The sequence below is a fragment of the Amphiprion ocellaris genome, chromosome 5 (assembly GCF_022539595.1).
Source record: "Amphiprion ocellaris isolate individual 3 ecotype Okinawa chromosome 5, ASM2253959v1, whole genome shotgun sequence".
Taxonomy (NCBI): domain Eukaryota; kingdom Metazoa; phylum Chordata; class Actinopteri; family Pomacentridae; genus Amphiprion; species Amphiprion ocellaris.
Genome location: NC_072770.1, coordinates 17,878,962 through 17,901,439, shown reverse-complemented (window position 1 = coordinate 17,901,439; position 22,478 = coordinate 17,878,962). Strand labels below are relative to the sequence as shown.

Sequence of the window (22,478 nt, the reverse complement as noted above, 5' to 3'; positions counted from 1 at the left end):
TGCTGTGGATCCTCCAGAGCAGTAAGGCTGAGCTCATCAGTTCAAGTTTGGTGGTGAGCAGTGAGGGTCAATAATGTGAGCTACTGGCAAATACAAGATCCTCACCCACAGCTGGTTAACAACACTAATTCAAAAACACCAATAATTTAAAACTTCCTTTCTGAAAAGTAGTATTTTGCGTAGTAGTGTTTTCTCTTTCTAAGTAAGCGTAATTAGTTTGTTGTTACTAAATAAATGGTGCTGAATTTTGTGTATCACATTATAAAGGAGAGAAAACACTGTAATTAGGTGTGTTTACCACATGGTGGAGACTGGGCAACTGTAACAAATGACCCACAAATATTTTGTTTGGATTTCCTTACACAGGTCAACTACAGCGGTGTAACTAACGTTAGCTGTGAAGAGCGACGGTTCCAGCAGCTGAACTGAAACTAAATAAAAGCTATTCACCTGTGTTGTGGACAATAAGAACGACCTGCAAAGTTAACATGAACGATTTGAAACACAAACGAGTTCACTCAGGAGCAGTGTTGAGTCTTAACAGCTAGCCTATTGCACCCAGCGAATCAGAGGCTATGTCTCGTAAACTTTGTAGCTAGCGGATAATGGAAACGCAAAGAAACACGAAAAGCGAAAAGAAATTGACATCACCGAGCCAAGAATGAGGCAAATTATTATCTCATTTATAGTTCAGGAGCCAACAACATCATAACAAACATTCCACAACAAATAGACAGCGGTAAGGTGGTTCGTTGTATCACGGTAGCTCAAAAAAAAAACACACACAGGCTGCTCGAAAGCGAAGCAACATCAACTGCCTCTGTGACAAATGCGCGTGTTCAAACACAAACTACTATCAGTGTTTAAAACTTGGGTGTAAAAGATTGGTAAAATAATAGCTGAGAACTCACCGGCTTCGACGCTTTCATTGAGTACAGCAGTTTCTTTAACGCCTCTACAAACTCTCCGCCATCTTCGGCAAGACCGTGTTTGTTTAAATGGGAAACACTCCCAGAGCGGAGGGAGCCAGCTTGTAGCAGAGCCACGGGACTTCTGGGTAATGGAGTTGTGTGACCTCAGCGAGACGCATCAAATTGCAGGGCACGTTGGTGGAAATGAACTACACGTACACCAGCACCCCGAGGTGATATGAGCAGCAGTCACTGATACTATTAGGGGGAGAGATTTAAATTTTTATTTATAGGCTGGCAGAAAAACAGTCTTATACAAACAACCTGTCATACCCATCGAGTATTACATTATTGTCAGCATACAAAATGAATAAATAAATAAATAAAATTAAAATCATTAAATAATTAATTTAAAAATACACAAAATTAAAAATCACAAAATCTAAAACATATAAATTGAATTATTTAAGGCTATTTTGTTGCTTCTAATGGGACATATTGTGTCTGTGAAATATTAAACTGTCATTACAATATACAGGAATTCATGAAATGTTTAATGTAACCAAAACACACATGATTTAGTAAACTGTATTGTTAAAGCATTGCACATATAACTCCACATTTTCTTGGTCCATTTTCAGTCATATTAGTCGGAGTGACTGTGGAGCCACTATGGCCACCGAGAAGCCACAGATGATGGTTGAAACTGTCTCCATGGTGATCTCTCAGGCACATCAGTTTTGAATTTTTACAAGTGAGGAGGGCGTAAGGGCCAACGATGGAAGGAGAGCTGCATGATGAGGGTGAGGGAAGTGAATACGAAGCAGTATTAAATAGGTAATGAGCTCCTCACTTGCTCTTTCCTGTCTGAACATAATTCTCTATTAACTTAAAGGTTTCAAAAATGAAAGAGTGTGTGTACAACATTCTTACAGCTTATATGGTTGAGACATAGTTGCTAAGTGGCAGTGAAGTTCATTACAACTGCTGCAGCATTTTAGCTTAGGCTGCAAATTCACAAATTTCACTCAAACATTTCTATTGCTGCAAAGACTAAAAGAAGTGCCATTTATTCACAATATTGACCCAAAACATGATTGTGTGATCTATGCAGGTTGTTGGTGAGAGGACATTTTAGGATTCATGACATGATGAACCAAAAGTAAAAAGTGTGTTTTTATTGTGTGTGTTTTTGGTCTGTTTGTAGGTCTGTCTTGGTGAGGGGAGCCTCAAATACATTCCATGGAGACCCAGAGAGGGGCCCAGTGGCCCTCTGTTTGTGCCCCTTCCCCCACTAAACATGGCAAACTGGCCTCTCCCCTCAGTGAGTGTGAGAGACTTTATCCCCTTCCCCCTCCCCATTCGCCCCCTCCTCGCTTTGAAAGGACAGGAGATAACAGTTTGAAAGGACAGGAGATAGCCCCATAATCATTAATGTATTCAGATTGGTTTACCTGCAAACAGCTAGCAGCATGCCTTTCTTTGCCCCAGACCCATTCCCATCCCCCAACTTCTCAACACTGTGTAGATGCAGTAAGGCACAAAAACAAGCCCTTTGCATTCATTGTCAACTACAACACCAACTACAACTTCTAACTATTTTTGACATTTCATTTTCAAGTTGTTTTTAAAATTCCATACATGTAGACAAATAAAAAAGTGCAGATTTCATGATACCATGTTTTCAAAAATGTTTTAAACAAGGTTAAGGTTAAGCAAAGCATGCAATGTCTTATCAGTTGCTAGTCTAACATATATATATTCTTATGTGTTTTTTTTAAATAAATTGCAATATAATAAATACAAAAGTTGCTGATAACCCAAAATCTGTTCATGTGCTGTTTTGTAAACTCAACTCTATAAGATGAACCTAATGAGGTTGCTAAAACACAGAAATGTAGACACATTATTAATTTTCAACAGTAGTATGCAATCAATGCAAGTGGTAGTAAAATAAAATAGAAAGAAAAACATGTCTCCTTTAAAATGCTCTATCTGGCCATAACAATTATACAATAAACTTCAAATCAGTGTCTCTTTCCTTGTTGTTTATTTATTCATTTATTTGCTAATTTATTTCATAGTCTCAGAGAATCTTTGCGGCTGATTACAGAAAGGCGTCTACACCTGTGAAAAAGTGGGTGAAGCCAAACTTTAACCATTTTTAGAGGTAGTTCAGATAAATGTCAAGGCTTCATGAAAAACAAATAGCAATACGGATGACTCAGGAAACAGCACAGCGACAGGAAGATTTACTTTATTCATAGAATTGATGCATTGAGAGGGAAAAAAATTTAGAAAAGTTTCCTTTAACCCACTGCAGGCCAGCAGGTGGACACAGCAGTGAAAGTCTAGTTCGGGCGCCATCTTGGGGCCTGCGGGGCTCATTACATCATCAGACAAAGGATGAGGTCACAGGTCACCGTCTAAAGTCTGGAGACCAAACGGTAAAGTGGAAAAAGATAAACTATAAAAAGAATATAGATACGTTTTTATTATGTTGTCACCAAACTGATAATGTTTCTTTTTATCGTTTAAAAGCATTGTCACGACGTCATTGGTTGATTTAGCCGCGCTTAATGTGTCTTAGAAAGCTAATTGCTAATTAGTTATCCTAATATTACCTTAAGCTAGCACTGTAGCTTATTATTGGTATCTTCATGTTAATACCGTAAAATGCAACTTGCCTAGATATGTGGGAAATGCGTCCTCTATTGTTTAAAATTTCTTTAAATTAATGTTCCCAGTTTATTTTGTGTCATGTCCATACTCTAACCTGTGTATCCTGATACTCTCATTAGGCACGAGTTTTGAAATTTAGTGTTGTTAGCAGTTTAGCTAATTTAGCTTAACTTGAAATCTTTTCCAGTGAAGACATTGCACCTGCAGGCTCCCAGGTCTGTCCAGATTCACAGTGTGTCTGCTAGTTGATACTGTATTTCTACACAATCTTGTTTTAACACTGTTATCTGTTGTCATATGTGGCAAGATTGGCCCACTGAAATCTTGGAGTGACACCCAAAAACCAAAAGCCGTATGTTCTTGTACTATACAGGCGGGCTGAAAAGTATGTCAACGTGAGAGGTAAGAAATCGCATACAGATATAAATTGATTTCCTATTTCACAGTGAAGGAAGTTAATTATCTGAGGTGGATGGCTAATTGACTAAGAAGAGTCCAGTTGAGAAAAGATGATGCTATACTGTAGGGGGAAAGTTCACCCGTAAGCAAAACATTCATAGTTTTTTTCTTTCTTTTTTTCTAATTTCAGTATTGAGAATTCTGTCGATGTATGAGCATAATTTATTGAACTAAAGTCACTTATGGTACAATAAAGTGTATTTCCATTGTTACTGTGCTACCCAATGCCGCATTTTGATAGTAACTCTAATGATTAGAGAGGTCAGGGGTCACCATGATCCCCTCTGACCCCCTTCAAGCCTATTTGGTTTCCACAGAGCATTATTTATGTTAGATACATTCATTGTGCCCTAGTTGACAAGCTTTTGGTGCTATCTCAGCTAACAATGGTAAAGCTGTACCTTAGTATCCCCCCATGGGCACTATGTGAGGTGTGCACCTAATAGTGATAAATTACATGCACAGTGCACGGAGCATCATAGAAAATGAGGCACAGTTGCATCCTACAAGTTAGTTTTGCCACAAGCGCTTCTATCTGACCATGTCCAGGAACTCATAACTAGATTAAGATTCCTCTGTGCCCATAATATGTCACAATTTATCCTGTTGTCTCAATGAGTTCATACATGATGACTTCATTGATGAATATCTTATCTCATTGTTGTCCACCTTGCATCACACGCTCACGCACAGCATGTATGTGGAAATCTGTTGGGCTTTTATGATAAAGATTGTCAACTGGCAAGTTATTATTGGTTTTATTTTTATTTGTTAAATAAATATGTTTACGAACCTCTGGCCTCCAAAGTAGTATGCTGTGATGAAGTTTCCCCACAAGAGGTCAGTGTGGTCTTTCTTCCTGTAGAAGAAGAGGCCACAGTCAAGTGAATAATGCAGGCTGCTGTCTCTCAGCAGTTAAGTCTTATGTTTTACAATAAGACCATAAGCTGATTATTGTTTGTTTTTTGAAACCACCAATTGCATCAAACATAGAATAGAGAACACAGAAACAATAACCTGTTATCCACCTAAAACATTCCAACCCAATTTATCTTTGAACATAATGCTCTTTGCGGGCTGCACAGTGGCGTAGTGGTTAGCACTTTCGCCTTGCAGTGAGAAGATCCCTGGTTCGCGTCCCGGCTTTCCCGGGATCTTTCTGCATGGAGTTTGCATGTTCTCCCTGTGCATGCGTGGGTTTTCTCCGGGTACTCCAGCTTCCTCCCACAGTCCAAAAAATATGCTGAGGTTAATTGATTATTCTAAATTGCCCGTAGGTGTGAATGTGTGAGTGCTTGTTTGTCTATATATGTAGCCCTGCGACAGACTGGCGACCTGTCCAGGGTGTCCCCTGCCTTCACCTGAGTCAGCTGGGATAGGCTCCAGCACCCCCCGCGACCCTAGTGAGGATTAAGCGGTGTATAGATAATGGATGGATGGAATTAATATCTGCTCTAAGTGATTCATAACCTATTCTGCAGCTGAATGTTCAGTAGATGGATTAACTGTCCACTAATTTACCAGTTGCAATTTTGTATTGATAGTAAGGACTGAGCCTGTAGGTACATAAACCTTCAATATTCAGCACATGGCACAATATATTCTATAGATGTTAATTCTATAGAGTTTAATAGATGTGAAAGAGATCAGTGGCAAGTTTCCTTACAGGTAATGTCAACCAGTCTGAGAAAGTATAATTTGCTTTTTCATTTTTGATTTTCAGTCAATTATAAACATTTACATTTGACTTTACCTAAACTTAAATGTTATAAATATAAAGGTTGAATAATCCTTTTGTGATTGGTTCTTCTTCTTAGATATTCAGAATATATTTCTTTCATTATGAAGAGACACATAGGGAGACATATACACAAATGCACATTGCATATGTCACAAGAATCCCATATTGTTTATGATTCTGTGACATATATAAGAAATACCTTTTCTGTTGGTCAAAATGAGACAAAACTTTTCTTTATTAGGTCATTTTCAGCAAGTGCTAATGATGAAAATAAAACTTACATTAATGGAAATCATGATGGGTTAACTGCTTACAGTGTAATACAAAGTAGTAAACAGTTTCTTGTGAATGTGTGAAAATCTTGTTGAATTCTGCCTCACAATTGAGTTTGTTTCTTAGTGTGAAACCACATGCAGTGACACTAGTTCAAAGGCTGATGTTATGTGAGTCACATGACTGTAATTTAGTCTGCACTTTTAGCATTGTTGTAAAACCTTCATGGGTCAAATAGAGTACATTTCATTTTGTGCTTGCTTTTCCTTTGGTTTTTATTGATATAGCAGTTTCTTTCTCTTTCCCACGATGGTTAGTTTAACTTTTGGGTGGGAACTTGTAAGACAAATTCCTTCTTAGAAATACACAGGCCTGTTCTTTATGCATATAACCGGTGGCTACCCTTCACAGCTGCACCAAAGATCTCCTCTATAGCGAGTTTAAGAAACAACAGCTGTATGCAGTCTTCTTGTGGTTAATATGTGTGCAGTGGCTGCTTATTTTGCTCTGGGCCTAGCTCTTCTTGCTCCGAGTACTGCGTTTCAGCTTGCCTGTGCTGAACAAAAGACAAGCAGCCAGGAAATGCACTAGCCAATCAGCAGCTGCCTTACATTTTGTCAGCATGTGTGGCCAGTCTTAGTGTGCCTTTTATGAGAACAGTGGAGTCGGACAGCTTGGAGAGCCGTGGCTGTGCTCTGAGCAGGGTGAGGGCTGACAGGGCTGTCCTCCATGTTTTAATAAGCATTGACATATCACACAGAGTTTTTAGCCATGCATCCACAGAGGTAAGCTTTATTTTCATTTTTTCACATATACTACTTTGTTGATAAGGCACCAGCCACTGTGTGTGATCTGTGCCTGAGTAATAATACAGGTTTGTCTGACAGACTGGGGGAGGGGGAAGAGTATTTGTCACCCCACAGTATAGGAGTGGAGCTGGGAAGGACAGCATAGCATGTTATAGCACAACAGACAGGCAGCCTCTGCTAGCTGGGTGGCACTGTGGATATGTACAATAGGGGCCACAGGTCAAGTGCAAGGTCATTGTATGTTTGTGGTACACTGACTGAGGAAACCTTCTTTCTTTTGTAAAGTTCAAAAGAGGATTGAGTTTTTGTGTCCGTCCCAGGCCTTTGCTGTCAAGTTGACAGGCCTGGTTAGGGAACCTGGCAGGATGGGAGACAGAGGGATCAGTGCAGAGGGGAGTCCCCAGAGGAATTAACAGATGGTAAACTGACAGCACAACAAGTTTAATCTAGGCCTCAAACTGGAATCAGAACAAGGCAGCAGGGCACTGTTGTTAATTGTTTGCCAGACAAACATAGCAATGATGGACAGACTCTAAATGATCTAACCTCCTGAGAATGAAGCCCTTTTTTAATTGAGGAATTAAATAAAATATAAAATAAAACATGCCTTTAAAGGGCCCAATCCTGTAAGCTCTTCAACAGTTTTCTAAAATACCTATTTGGTATCAGTATGTAGTTGCAGCTTATTTATCACAGGGTTGGAGGAACTGCCTGTGCCTACTGGTGTGCACTGCCTCCCAGTGTTGTTCTCTGCTGCCGAGTGTCAGCCATTTTAGAGAGCTTCCCCTTTCTGTCCCTCTGCTCCAAGCACACTGAGTATTTGTATGTAAGAGAGAAGGAAAGAAGGGAAGGACTTCCTCTGAAAAGGCTCTGCATAGAAATCTCATCTCATCCAGAGAGGCTTGAAAACCTGATTGAAGTCGACCAGGTTGGACTGAATTCTATTTGTATATAATGATTTTGGATATGGTTTTCTGTGTGCATGGATGATATCATTTTTAAAAAATAGTTAATGACTGTATCCATTTCTGCCAGTTTATCAATATTGTTATTTAGTCTTTTGAGATGTTTCAGGCAGAATATATAAAATGTGTTTTTTGTTTTATTATTAGTGGGTGATTCCTGACTATTTGAGGCTATTTTAAATATAACCAGGGGAACTATGGCCTGATGGTACACACGTTGTTGCTTGACCAGGGTTCAGGAGCAGTCTACATTGACTGGAACAGCAAATCCAGCACTCACTGCTTTGTGAATGGTGCCTGGTAATGCGTTTAATCCCCTCATTCCACTACAGTGTGAGGATTGGTGCAGACACACTTAAATCTGCATTACTCCTACACACACACACACACACACAGACACGCGCGCACACACACACACACACACACACACACACACACACACACACACACACACACACACACACACACACACACACACACAGCCTATTTACTGTAGTTTGTCTTTCAAGGTCCCCTCCAGGCATTTTTGAATACTACTAATACTATAGTTAAAATAGTCTGCGTGTGTTGCCTCTTTCCACAGAGACAGCTCATTCTTGTTGAGTTTTCAGTTTACAGATAATGGCTACAGGTACACGCCTTCAACTCAGATTTAAGGTGACAGCAGAATCAGAGTTTGTATTCTAGTGCTAAATTCTTACATACATCATTCTGCACAGTGAAGGTCAAAAATCCAAGACAGCAACACTTACCAAAACACACAGAGTGGAGTGGGACTTAAAAACATCCACCAGATGACCTCCTTAGATGACATTTTGGCCTGGACGCGTTTCTGTTTTGAAGGCCAGTTTATACTATACTGTCTGTAGTATTGTGTTTCAATTGTGTGCATTGTAGGGACTCGTGCATCTAAAGTTCATACGATGAAATAAAATGCACAATATATTTGTTCACAAAAATATATTTAGCTTTGCACTGAGCATCAGAATACGTCATATATCCCCAGCAAATACCGTCACTGAGTTGACAGTATGTGCTGAAGAAGCATGAGAAAAAGAGGGAGGGAGCAGGTTTTGCCTTCCATGCCGTCTGGGAGGCCTGTGACATTTTCAGACCCATCTTTGTGTCCACTATTAGGGCCCATGCAGCTTATCAGCATGCTGGGGCACATAATAAGCTGCATGTGGTCCTGTACAGCAGATTTGACTGGTGCCGTGTGAATGTGCTGTGTGTGTGCAGTGCGCACAGTGGTCAGAGAGAGAGAGAGAGAGAGAGCGAGAGAGAGAGAGAGAGAGAGAGAGAGAGAGAGAGAGAGAGAGTCTTCAAAATGGACGGCATACACATACACTGGCTGACAGCACAGCGAGGGAGGGAATCTGATCCTCTCCCTGTCAAGCCTGTAGGGCTACATCTTACATGTCAGTTAGAAGGCACACAGCCGGTGTATGTTTGTATGGGGTTTTAAGGAAGTGAGGGACATGGTTTTCAGGAGGTTTTTAGTGACAGTGAGGATCAGTCCTCTGCATTGCAGCACTGTGGTTGAGGAGAGCGGGGAGAAGAGAGCCTGTGTGGCACACTGAGCTGAGCACCCAATCAGGCACCTCCGTGTGGTACACGAGCCAATCGGCAGCTTGCAGCCGAGGTTAAAGATTGACAATTGCAGGAGAGAGCAGCAGGGAGAGAAGGCCTTCTGGGAAACCTGGACCCATCTTATCCCTCATCCCCCCGTCCTCAATAATTGATAAAGATTAAAGAATAGGCTGAAGAATCTGTATGTGAGTAAGGAAAAAGGTATGCTGTTAATTTCCTACATTGAGGCATGATTGTTATGGCAGTGGTGGGTGTGGAAAGGCATGTATCAGTGGGTTACAGTAGGCTGTAGTGGATGTTCTGTGGTCTCTAATTTAAAAAATGTGTGTTAGTTAGGATGGGCAACATTGATTTTCCTCTTGTCCCTGTCTCTGTCTTTCCCTTTGTGTGTTGTTGCTGTATTTCCTGTCCTGTTCAGAGCAGGATGTTGCTGGGTTAACTGTCTGAGGCTGTCCAGACAGGTTAAATGAGGAGGCCAGTCAAGCCATCGCACTGCACTCTTGTTTGTGTCTGCAGATGTGCTGTGTCTGTGTCTGTCATTTTATCTTTCTGTAGTGGTAGAGGAGGATGGAAGGTGTGGGGGTTGGTGAACAGCATAATCGAAATGGAAGCAGTATTTTGTTTGAAAACAGTACATGCAAATGGTGCTTTCCTCAGGTGTAAGTGAAGTGAGAATTGTCAAAAGTGAAGTCATCTAAACAGCGAGGCCACTGCATCTGCTGTGGCGTCAGAGAAAATGGTAGCAACAATAGGATCGACAACAGTTTGTGCTTGCAAACCAAGGTGAATCATGTTAGACTCATCCTAAGAAAACCTGTTGGGCAGATTTTGACTCAAAGGTGGTTGACAGAACATTGTGGCTTTCATTTCAGTGTTTTCCGAACAGATAAGGGGGCAGAGATTGTGCAGTTCAATATAATAATCTGTCTGTTAGTAGTTTAGTTAACAAGGAATGTTACTTTCTGTTTAGTCTGTTGACATGCTTTTCACTTGTTGGATATCACAAGATTCTGCTGTTGTGTGTTTTCTTGTTTACTATTTATAGACCTGTAGGCCAGTGGAGAAAGGTGCTATTTATAATTGAAGAATAAACTAAACACTGAGCTGCCACTGCTCCAGTATTGGCTTGTTTTTTCTTTACTTGAGGTAAAGATGTACACATGTTGTCTTTAAGCCGTTGATGTATGGTTTATTTGTTATCATTTCTATGTTATTGGTGATTTCTGTCATGTTGGTGTTGATTCTTACAAAGCTGTTTTTGTAAACAGCATATATGGTACTATATCATAGACAGTGTGTTTGGTAATAGACTTTTGTCAGACCAGTGCCAATACCTCATTTGTTTTTATACTGTGTAATCCCATATTAATTTATGTATTAATAATTGTTTTGGTGTGTTTAATGAAGTAAAGAAACCTCTGGCAAAGCAAAGCACATGTTTTTGTCAACAGTGAACCGTGTTGGTGAAATATTTTTGTTTGTTTTGTTCTGTGCAGTGATTCATAGTTTTTCAGTGTTTTAATACATTTTCGACCGAAGGATATATTTATTGACTGAGTGTTTGGTAAAGGTGCATAACCAGTTACTGATACTATTGGACTTAATCTTTAATTTCAATCCTTGGACCCACTTGTTTTTTGCAAAGCACTTTGCTACAAATAGTGACTTTAAGATGTGTTTTAGTGTGAATTTTTACTGAAGATTTGTAACGCTTCTGTTCCCAACTGATCAACACAGCTCTAACTAGAATTATATTAGTGGAAGAGGTAGCCTGTTGATGAAATTTACCGTTCTTGTCTTGAATAACTTAATTGTAGCAGGATACAGGGGATGTGTTAAGGACGAACTTCTCCAATTAAGTCTTAACTTTGAAAATCTGACCATTTGCATACCACGAATAAAGATTCCAGCTATAAGAGTTTTTGGATTTTCATGAGTCTTTGTCTTAAACAGTCACTTTTGTGAGATACACTTGTCTATCAAAGGCAGTTTAGCCTGCTAGGCGAGTAAACTAGTGCAGTGATCATCTTGCATGGACATAATGTCCTCTAAATACCATAATGTATTGTCCTTAATAACATTTTGTAACCTAATGTTTATAGCATAAATAATAGATATGACTAACCTGTAGGTTACGTCTGACTGGCAAATCTTTGACAATGCTTTTTTCGTGTGTCAGTGTGGCAGAGGAAGAAGTAAGAACCGAAAAACAAGCTGTAACAGAAGAAATGGAGATTTCAACACGGTCCAAAGGTAAGAACATACTGTACAAGGTTGTTTTTAGATAGGCTCGCAAAATGCTGTTTCACCGCCTACAGTATATTTATACTTGTCATATGTACAGTGACTTTGTTTTGGTTGGTTTGATTTAATACTATGTTTTAGATATACTATTTTAGAAATGATCTTGTTTATTTGCTTCACACAATGGTGTAAGGGCAAGAAAACTTTAGTGTGTCATTTCTAGTATTTTTCACTCTGTAAGACAGCCATCAGTGTAACCTTACTGGTTTGTCTACTCTTTGACTTTATCACCCAGTGTCAGACACGGGATCAACAGAGCGGATGGCCCAAAAACGAAAGATGCCCAGTCCTTCACATTCATCCAATGGTCACTCTTCTGCTGAAACGTCACCATGTCCAATGAAAAAGAAGAAAAAACCAGGTGCTGTTAGCAGCAGCAAAGACCAGGTATCATTCAGCTCAAAGCCTATGATTTAAACCTGAATAAAGGTTTGCCAAAATTAAGAGTTTAAACCTGCCGCCACTCAGATAGAAATAGTAATGTTTCCATGGTGAAATCAATGGAAAATATTTTTCTCCATAAAGAAGTCAAGTTTTTTTTTTACAAACGTTTAAAAAAAAAAAAAAAAAAAAAAAAAAAAACCCTGTGTGTATACAGTTAAGAAAATACACACTAAGCCTTTTAATTGTCTTATTTAAAAGGTCAGTTCACCCAAATCACTAATAACATGTTTTGTTGCTGATCCCAGTGGCACCAGTAATGTGGATAGTTGTCAAAGATGAATAGAACATCTTTCAACTGTTTCATGCAATTCTGTCACAGTGGACATACAAAATTAAAAAAAAACTTCTTCTATTGCACAGAGATTACTGTGGTGCTTGTAATTTCAGCACATATCAAACAACGTACACATAACACAACACAGCATCACATACAACTATAATTGTAAGTGCATGGACACCTATTACATTGGTACAGATGCCAGTGTAATAGAGCTAGAGCTCATGCACATTGCCATGTGTTGATATCATGAACAATTTATTTGGTGCCATAAACATTATAAAAACATATTTTTCTGTAGAGAATAGTTGTTGGATTTTGATCATCAGTCCATGATATGTCAGTATTTTAAGGTCTCTATTTATTTATGGGTGGTTCAGCAGCATGAGCACTTTTTTAGTAGCAACCGCCTTATTCACATTTCAAACATATGCACACTGGGATCTGCCCAGTGTAGCTACAGTCAGAACTGTTGGGCACATAGCAATTCTACTGCAGCAAAAGGGGTGAAATTCTTCAAAATAACTACATTTTATCTACTGTAAAAAGTGAATATAGACTTTTGTTGTTTTCTTAAATTGACCCCTTCTGCCCTCAACTTTCACCAGTGCTCCATAGTCTGTTCTATGAGATGGAAATGATGTTCTGTCCTGCTTTATATTATTGCTAATCTGGCATCAGTATTATGATAAGTTCCTGTGTACTACTGAGGCAGAGGTTTTTCATCCAATGTTTGGAGACTGAATGGATTGCTGCAATACAGTTGTTGCTAAAAGTCTTTCCACTTTGATAAACATTGTTTAGTTCCATCTGTTTTAAGTTTGATTCCTGATTCCATTAGGGGTTTGATATTGTGATAATACTGTAGTATATCATTAGTTACTGTGTAATATTTGTGAGTCATGTAGTCAGGATTTCAGAAATAGCATGTTATGCACTACAACCTATCACCTCCTCTGTTTTTTACAGTACTATGTTTAGGATTGTTTGTCAGATTAATGTGGATAACAGCAATCTAATAAGCATTCCTATTTTTACTTAGCATTGACTTTTTGCTGATTACTACTCGAGTACTGAGTTCTGGTAAAATGCAGTCTTTCCATCTGTAATTTTAACAAACACTTTTAAACTTGCCAGTATTTTAGTGAAATTCTGTGCAATTTGAAAAGAAATATGATTACCTGTGGCTTATGATTTAGCTTGCATTTTTTTGGTGCATGCTTTGCTTGCTTTGTGCCTAATGCGGATCACAAATGCATAGTAGAAAAATTATATTGCTGTAATCATTCACTTGGCATATTGTGATGAACCTAGTATCTTATTAGTAGTTTCTCAAAAAGTTGTCTTAGATTTTGCCCAGTTAATCAAGACTGTCCTCACTGTTTATCCTTCTGCACATCGATGATAGTTATGCTATAAAACACAGACTGAAATCAGAGAACTGAGCAAGTAATATGACTTAGAATAAATATCATAATGTATTGTTTTTGATGTACTACACACAATGAATGTTTCAAAATCCGATGTTGACTTTTAAATCTCAGTGGAACACACGGAGCTCAGGCCAGTCTGTGTTTTGGACAGCAACTTTAGTGTGCTTTTTGTTGATGCTTTGCATGTCTGCTTGGCTTCTCTAATCTCTGGCCTGATTTTGACGTTCCCCAACTTTGTGTTTCTTTTGCCTGCGTTCCAGTCAGAACTAAGACATGGTCCCTTTTACTATGTGAAGCAGCCAGCACTCACCACAGACCCTGTTGATGTTGTACCGCAGGACGGCAGGAATGACTTCTACTGCTGGCTGTGCCACCGCGAGGGCCAGGTGCTCTGCTGTGAGCTCTGCCCCAGGGTGTACCACGCTAAGTGTCTCAAACTACCAGCCGAGCCCGAGGGCGACTGGTTCTGTCCGGAGTGTGAGGTACTCACCCAGGAATGTGAATGTTACATTAGCACTGTATATCGTATCAAAAGCCTTTGGTCAAAACCTACGTTAACATTTGTTTTTTTATGTAGAGCCTATCAGTAAGTATGGACATAAATGACAAACGCGTGTTGAGCCTTCGTATGTTCTGTGCAGTAATGGGATATAAACAAAGTGCCCATTTCCTTTTGATGTCTTTTAGAAAATAACAGTTGCCGAGTGTATAGAGACTCAGAGCAAAGCCATGATGATGCTAACTATAGACCAGCTGTCTTACCTACTAAAGTTTGCCCTGCAGAAGATGAAACAGCCAGGTGTAAGTATTCTGTGATCTCTGTCTTTGCAAGAAATTCATGCTATCAGATCGATTACTTTGTGTTGACACAGATGACTTTTTTAAGATGGGGTATTCTGTTTATTCTCATTTTATTTTTGTTCTAATTGTACGTTCTGATATCTGTATATCACTTAGATATTGGCATGCGTCTTTGCTGGCCAGTCCTGATTTCTAGATTGCTTATGGAAACAGACATTGTTTTTCCATTTTCAGTCGTGCCAGATGTTAAGATCTGCACCTTGAAGTACAACCTGTTCACATATCAGTCCAGCATGATATAATATTGATTTGCATGTGCAAATAATTTCTAGTAACAGAACTAACAATCATAGGCTTTGTATAATATTGGGCCTGTCATGGCTGGAAACCATGAAAGTAAACATGCTAGCTGGTGGTGAGGATACAGCTGCCCCTCTCACTCTCTTTCAGGATCATCCCCGCTTGTCATCTCGCTCCCCCCATGCAGCTTCCACGCAGAGAAAGACTTTTAATTGGGTAATCAATTACACCACTAACAAGACCCCGTCATGATTTCTTCCTCCACTGGTTTTCCTCCTTTTGTTTGAAGCGGCTTTTAGAGTTTCTAGTGATAGCATGGTGGTAGCATGTTGGTGTGCGGTAGAGGGGACGGCTGTGTAGTTAGTTCAGCCTTAGAGATTGTTTACCTTCACTCTCTTTTGTGTTAACTCAATTTTATAGACTGAACCCTTCCAGAAGCCTGTGTCTCTTGAACAGCATCCTGATTATGCAGAGTACATTTTTCATCCTATGGATCTTTGCACACTTGAGAAGGTAAAATGCGAAGTTGTTACATATTTATCTGTGACACTAAGTGTAGCAGAGTTGAATAGTTTCACTGTTGAGCATCTTTTCTTTTTTCACCACAGAATATCAAAAAGAAAATGTATGGCTGCACAGAGGCCTTTTTAGCGGATGCAAAGTGGATTTTGCACAACTGTATTATATACAATGGAGGTAAGTTGTGGTATTGTGGGAACCATATTAAAGAATACTCTTGTAAGGCTGTTTATATATTTTGTGACAGATATAGTATATTCAAAAAGATAATTAGGATTAATATCAGTGTTAACTTACACAGAAGATTGTAACTTATGTCATTGTTATTTAAGTTGTGCATATGAACCCTAACTTGTGTCTTCTCAGCCATTGTTTTTATCAGTTATCATTTTTTTGTAATGTATCTGTTGCTCGCCTTGTAAAGCACTTTGACTTGAAAGTGTTGTATAAATACAGTTATTATTATTATTATTATTATTATTATTATTATTATTATTATTATTATTATTATTATTATTATTATTATTATTATTATTATTATTATTATAGTCCACTAAAAGACAATTAGCAATAATGTTAAATTATAAAAGTTATTGTAATACAGTTTATTAACTGTTAAAATAAGTAGAGCCTGTATTTACATAGTCTTATATGAATGTATGTTCATATTTCAGGCAATCACAAACTCACAGCTACAGCTAAAGTGATAGTAAAAATCTGTGAACATGAGGTAAGTGCCTAGTTTTGATTAGAAAACCTTTTATTTAAGGTTCAGGAGAAACAATACTAGACATGGCTTAAACTTATTTGACATGTCTTTTGATTCTTTTTTTCTAGATGAATGAGATTGAAGTTTGTCCTGAGTGTTATCTATCTGCTTGCCAAAAGAGAGACAACTGGTTCTGTGAGCCTTGTGTAAGCTAGCTGAGTAACCTCAAGTGTCTGTTGATGATGCCATCTGATTGTTTTCCCTTTCAAGCATAGATCACTAGAATACAACTCCGTAGTTCCAGTGTTTTACTGTATGTCTGCAGAGTAACCCGCACCCTCTAGTGTGGGCCAAACTGAAAGGATTTCCATTCTGGCCTGCAAAAGCTCTGCGGGACAAAGATGGACAGGTGGACGCTCGCTTCTTTGGTCAGCATGATAGGTATCAGCCTTTTGTGCTTTCGTTACTTGACCTTGGAGGTACATTTCAGGCTTTGTGTGAATACTGGACACATTATCTTGTCAATCTTTGTCTTTCAGGGCTTGGGTTCCTTTAAACAACTGCTACCTCATGTCCAAAGAGATCCCATTTTCTGTGAAGAAGACCAAAAGCATCTTCAACAGTGCCATGCAAGAGATGGAGGTCTACGTGGAGAACATGAGAAAGAAGTTTGGCGTGTTTAATTATGCCCCCTTCAGGACACCCTACACTCCTGACAATAACTTCCAGATGCTGCTGGATCCCTCCAATCCTTCCTCAACTCCTGTCAAACCTGAGAAACAGGAGAAGATCAAGTTGAGCTTTGATATGACGGCATCACCCAAGATCCCACTGACCAGGGCCATACTGCCTGGGGCTGGGGTAGGGGGGAGTACAACAGGGCGGCGACTCCCTCTCAGTGACATGCCTCGCTCCCCCATGAGCACCAACTCCTCTGCCCATACAGGTTCAGATGGAGAACAGGAAACCGGAGACAAGTCACAGACAAAAGCAGCAAACAGCCAATACAGTACAGGAGAAGAGTCCATGGACTGCACAGGTATTTAGCCTGGCACATTTTAGTGTTTCTGTAACAGTTTGAGCCCACCTATAGCTTTTATAAGCAGTATAGAAACCATTTATAGCATGGAAATGTTTACTAATATTTTTATCAGCTACTCCTGTAGGCAACTGTAAGGCTAAGCTGGTGTTCTGCAGATAATGGACAACATAGTAAAACACAGATGTGATAATATAAAATTAAGGCTTTAGAGGAGAAAATTGCTGGTAACTACTTCATAACAATAAACACTTAAAATGTATTAATACTGTACAATATAACTGATTTGGGTGTACAATGTGTTTGATTTCTTTTTAATTTAAAATACTGGCACTTAAAGTGAACTATTACTATTGTGTCTCATTAAAGGAGAGTTCCTTTACCAGTAAGTGTTTCTGTCTACAGCCTCACCTGCCCATTCTCGACCTGGCCCTGCAGGAAGTTCCTTGGACAGCCCTAAACCATTCCACTCTCAAGCTCCTGGCATCCCTAAACAAGAGAAGACACCACAAACAGGAAGCATTCTGAACCTTAATCTAGGTAAATCTTTTATAAATAATAATATAAAAATTGTAAAGTGCATGAATGTGTTTATTAATGTCCTTTGTGAGTAAATACATTTCTAGTTTCTGAACTAATCTTTCTGTCTTCACTGTTATCCTTTCAGATCGGAGTAAAGCAGACATGGACTTAAAGGAGCTAAGTGAAACGGTTCAGCAGAAACAAGGAGCCCCACCAGTCCTCACCTCCCCAAAAAGACAAATCAAAAGCCGTTTCCAGCTGAACCTCGACAAAACCATTGAGAGTTGCAAGGCACAATTAGGTTAGTGTAGATACCATGAAAAGCCATTGTAGTAATTTCTGAAGAATTTCTATGTGTTGCTGTATCGTGATATTAGTGCCATCACTGAAGTGTTGCTTGATGAAGCACATTGTGGTGATGTGCCTTTAATATCGTGTTTTCTGTTCTGTCAGTTTGAGTCAACCTGAACTGCTACTTAGTAACTAAATCCTATAACATACTGAACTGATTGCATTTTTCCTTGTTTTGCAGGTATTGACGAGATCTCTGTGGATGCGTATAAAGGTGTGGAACACAGTGACTCAGAAGATTCTGATAAATCTGAATCCAGTGACAGTGAGTACGCCAGTGATGAGGAGCAAAAGACCAAGGATGGCCAAGACACAGCACCCACTGAGGAGCCCCAGAAGGAGCCTTCCAAACCTAAGGTCAAAGACCAACCTTCCCCAAGCTTAGAAGGGGAGAGTAAAGCTGATGTGCTTGTAGCATCAGAATCTGCAGCAGGTGATACAAGTGTAACAGTGTCTGATGCTCCAACTAAAGAGAAAATGAACACTGATTTGGAAAAAGAGAGCTCAGAAAAGTCTAAAGCAGCTGCAGAATCACCTGTTCTCAGAGACAAGGTGAAACAAGAGACAAAGCAGACTGTGCCAGTGGAGGACTCTGACTCAGAGAGGGAGCTGGTTATTGACCTTGGAGAGGAGCAGGGTGGCAAGGACAGGAAGAGGAGCAGAAAAGACAACAGCACTATCAAAGAGTCGACAGCTGGTAAACCTGAAGGTGAGTTGAAATTTTATGATGCTGATTGTGATATTGTTTTTAAAGATGTGTAACGTGAAAACATCAGTAACAGGCAAAACTGAAAAATTATGCATTTGATTTTTCTTGTAGGGAAGGCTTCAAACACATCGACACTCCCATCTCAGAACAGCACGGCTCCTTCCACACCCTCCAGTGTTTCCACGCAGTCGCCAATGGCCATTCCCGTCACCATGGTCTCCTTCACTGCTCCCTCTCCTGCCACCATTAGCCTTACATCCGTGTCCAGTGCCACCGCAACACCCCCTTCTTCCTCTTCAGCCTCCACCACGCCAGCTTTGAAGAAACAGCGCCCTCTGCTGCCCAGAGAGACGGTACCGGTGGTACAGAGAGCTGTGGTGTGGAATCCCACTGCCAAGTTTCAGACCTCCTCTCAGAAGTGGCACATGCAGAAGGTGCAGCGTCAACAACAAAACCAGCAACCTGTGGCAAGCACACAGGTGCAGGCATCATCTCCCAGGCAAGGCCAGGCCCAGGTGCTAACCCAGACACAAGCAGCTGGAAATGGCTCGACTGCAGTGTCCTCATCTTCATCGCAGCAGTCTTCACAGAGCACACGGTATCAGACCAGGCAGTCTGTTAAAGGTAAATAACATGGATTCGTTCAGAGACCTTCACAATGTCAAAGTGTGACTTTAAAGTGAATATATATATATATATATATATATATATATATATATATATATATATATATATATATATATATATATATATATATATATATATATATATATATCACGATTATTTCATGTAGATGAGATTTGAGATTTTATTATGCAAATGTTTCTATTCATAGTTTATACCAAACTACTAATCATTTGGAATATTACCGTATAACTTCTACAATAACAAATTTACCTCCTGCATATTTCGTAATGCGTTTGTCAATAATATTGTTGCTGATTATTTGGATATTTTATTTTAGCTGTACAGCTAAAAGACAGCCCACTCAGCACTTCCACATCAGCTGTCACCCTGGTATCCAGTAGCCCAGCTTCTGTTGCCATGATGGCAGCGTCCAGTCTGGGCACAGCAGCTACATCTTCACCAGTAGCAACAGACCTGTACATCCCCACTGCCTCAGCAGATGTCGCTGCAGACATTGCCAAATACACAAATAAAGTTAGTAACTATAATTTTTCATTTACATTTGCTTTGTAAAGTGCCAAATCCATTAGACTTTTCTATGACTGATTATTTGCTGGTAAACGCTGTTAGCAATTTATTTAATCTCTCCAGGGGGAAACAGTTTCAGTTTCTAATACACTGAGATAGATCAGTTCTTGACAGCTTCACAATGACAGATTTTTTTGACAACTGTATGAAAGGGGCCTTGAAGATGACAAGACAAAGAAAGCCAAATTGTGCTGGTAGTAAAACAGGTAAATATTTTTTATCCTCGCATGACACATTATAATAAATGGTCTTCTTTTTGTCAGATAATGGATGCAATCAAAGGTACAATGACTGAAATCTACAATGACCTTTCAAAGAGTACCTCAGGGAATACAATAGCAGAGGTAGGTGTTTACATGTGGCTCTGTAGAGACTGAATACTTTTCAGATCTTAACAGACAGTGAATTTGGCAAATGTCAGCTCACTGTTTGCAAGCTCTTTTTGTCTCTTGTTTATCCTAACGTACCCACGTGTCTTTCCTACAGATAAGACGACTGAGAATTGAAATAGAAAAATTACAGTGGTTGCATCAACAAGAGTTGTCGGAAATGAAGCACAATCTTGGTGAGACCTTCTTCACTTCACTATTAATCATGCCATTCCTTAAACTGTCTAAAGCTGTGCGTCCATATAGTGCTTTTGTCTGGCAAAGAAGTGCTTGGAGAGTGTTTGGGAGTACCTTATCCCAGCTCTTTATCAAAAAGACTTTCTGTGTTGTTTCTGTGACATCAGTAACTTGGCAGCTGATCACCACTTCAACCGCTGTTGTATGATAGATATTATTGGTTGACTCAAAAGGAGCAACAGTGACGACACCAGTGGCTGACTGAAAAGTTAAGAGATTTTTAACAAGAAGGACTTAGTAAAGGCGGAGCACTATGAAAAAAATAACGCTGGATGCAGTGCTCATATGTTGTTGCCTAATTGATAACAATTGACAGCAGATGCTGACACTCAGAAAAGAAACACTATGTGGACACTCAGCCTTATGAGTTGTACTTGTGTTGTTCAATCTAGAGCTGACCATGGCAGAGATGAGGCAAAGTCTGGAGCAGGAGAGAGAGAGGTTGGTGACTGAAGTGAAGAAACAGACGGAGCTGGAGAAGCAGCAGGCAGTAGATGAGACAAAGAAGAAACAATGGTGTGCTAACTGCAGAAAAGAGGCCATTTTCTACTGCTGTTGGAACACCAGCTACTGTGATTACCCCTGTCAGCAAGCTCACTGGCCAGAACACATGAAGTCCTGCACTCAGTCAGGTAACAGCATGTGCCAGCATCAACATTTTGGCAACATTTATTAAAACAAAGACTACTGTTTTTTTCTTCTAGCAATACTTAACCCTTGTCTGAAAGTCTCCAGTCCTTTCCTTGCCTTTATAATCGTCATTCACATTACTGCTGATGATTTCATAGATGTAAAATTTTTTTGTTTTTACTTTTTTCAATTTGTAGCCACAGCCCCACAACAAGAACCTGAGGCTGAGCCAACAGCAGACCCCCCAAACAAAAGTTTAGGACAGACTAACAGTGGCCCAAACTCTATCAGAGACTCGCCAGCGTCTGCACCACCAGACAAAGACTGTGACGTGGAGAAGAGCACTGACAATGTTGCTGTCACTTTGTCATAACCAAGCTTACAATACTTGAAAATGTAAATGTATAGACTGTTTTTTTATCTACTACAAGGATATGTCTACATTCAAATTCTGTTCAAGAGCCTGTTCCAGATTAATATTTCAAAATATTTTTATTTATATTTTTTGTTTGCCTTTCAGGGCTTACATACTGCTCCCAGTGCACAGTGGTGTGAAACAATACTGACAGCAGATAGAGTAACCACTAGAGAGGGGCAGTTAGATAAACAGATTGTTGGTTTATGCAGACAGCTGTCAGTATAAAGATCTTAAGAGCATGCTTGAGTGTCACAGAGTCACAAAATATACACATAGTGTAAAGGACAACAGTTAAACAGTTTACGATTGCAAAAAGTGTAGACCATGTTTATGGACCACCTCAGTTGTAGATTAGAGGACTGCTGACAGAAATGTCTGTAAATTACTTATTTTGTATTCTGTGTTAATTTATTTGTTATTCTAATGTTGCCTGCTGTATACTGCAAAGAAAATAACAATACACACATTTTAAACAAGCTGTTTCTATGCTTAAACTGTGGTTTATACAGTTGCCAAGCGGTCTGCAGTCTATTAAAATAGTTTCATCTGTAGTTTGAGCAAGTGAATAGGTTGAGAAATTAAAATCTGAAAGTCAGTCTATAAAATAGACTGAAAGAATTGTCACTCGCAAACAGGGCCATCTTAAGTTTTACGTTTTTGTTGACTAAAGTTGTTGGGAACTTGCACATGTCTTGGTTTGGCTTTGGTACACATAAATTTTAAACTATAACAGACTATTCTTAAATATAAC

The 22,478-nt window shown here is 39.4% G+C and overlaps 2 protein-coding genes across 9 annotated transcripts in view; one reads left to right on the top strand and one right to left on the bottom strand.

The window, feature by feature from the left end:
• LOC111579940 (nuclear receptor coactivator 3-like) overlaps positions 1–1,022 on the bottom strand; it is a 32,438-nt gene extending 31,416 nt beyond the window's left edge. For 2 of the 3 annotated variants that reach the window (XM_035955914.2, XM_023287479.3), the window contains exon 1: positions 912–1,022. The gene's annotated coding sequence lies outside the window, so the exon portion shown is untranslated. The remainder of the gene's footprint in view (positions 1–911) is intronic. The other variant, XM_023287478.3, reaches the window with a different exon arrangement.
• A 5,704-nt stretch (positions 1,023–6,726) lies between these two features.
• On the top strand, positions 6,727–22,411 carry zmynd8 (zinc finger, MYND-type containing 8). Of its 6 annotated transcripts, none has more exons than XM_023287474.3 (21): positions 6,727–6,851; positions 11,610–11,683; positions 11,970–12,121; positions 14,227–14,370; positions 14,576–14,689; positions 15,140–15,205; positions 15,410–15,502; positions 15,598–15,685; positions 16,183–16,238; positions 16,346–16,423; positions 16,543–16,658; positions 16,757–17,256; positions 17,662–17,796; positions 17,924–18,079; positions 18,311–18,838; positions 18,950–19,462; positions 19,803–19,999; positions 20,317–20,397; positions 20,540–20,618; positions 21,072–21,311; positions 21,507–22,411. In XM_023287474.3, exons 1-21 carry the CDS (start codon positions 6,838–6,840, stop codon positions 21,680–21,682), a joined length of 3,600 nt encoding a protein of 1,199 aa, XP_023143242.1. In that variant the 5' UTR covers positions 6,727–6,837; the 3' UTR covers positions 21,683–22,411. The 6 variants fall into 6 exon arrangements, with proteins under 6 accessions (XP_023143242.1, XP_023143238.1, XP_023143243.1 ...); XM_023287470.3 differs by having other exon boundaries at positions 14,149–14,370; XM_023287472.3 differs by lacking the exon at positions 6,727–6,851 and adding an exon at positions 7,657–7,803 and having other exon boundaries at positions 14,149–14,370.
• The last annotated feature ends 67 nt before the right edge of the window (positions 22,412–22,478 follow it).

What these genes read in the sequence shown, in the direction of transcription:
- zmynd8 (XM_023287470.3), top strand. An exon ending in GGTTCTGTCCGGAGTGTGAG is followed by an intron (nt 14,371 to 14,575) that starts GTACTCACCCAG and finishes GATGTCTTTTAG; the next exon opens with AAAATAACAGTTGCCGAGTG. An exon ending in TTCTTTGGTCAGCATGATAG is followed by an intron (nt 16,659 to 16,756) that starts GTATCAGCCTTT and finishes TTTGTCTTTCAG; the next exon opens with GGCTTGGGTTCCTTTAAACA.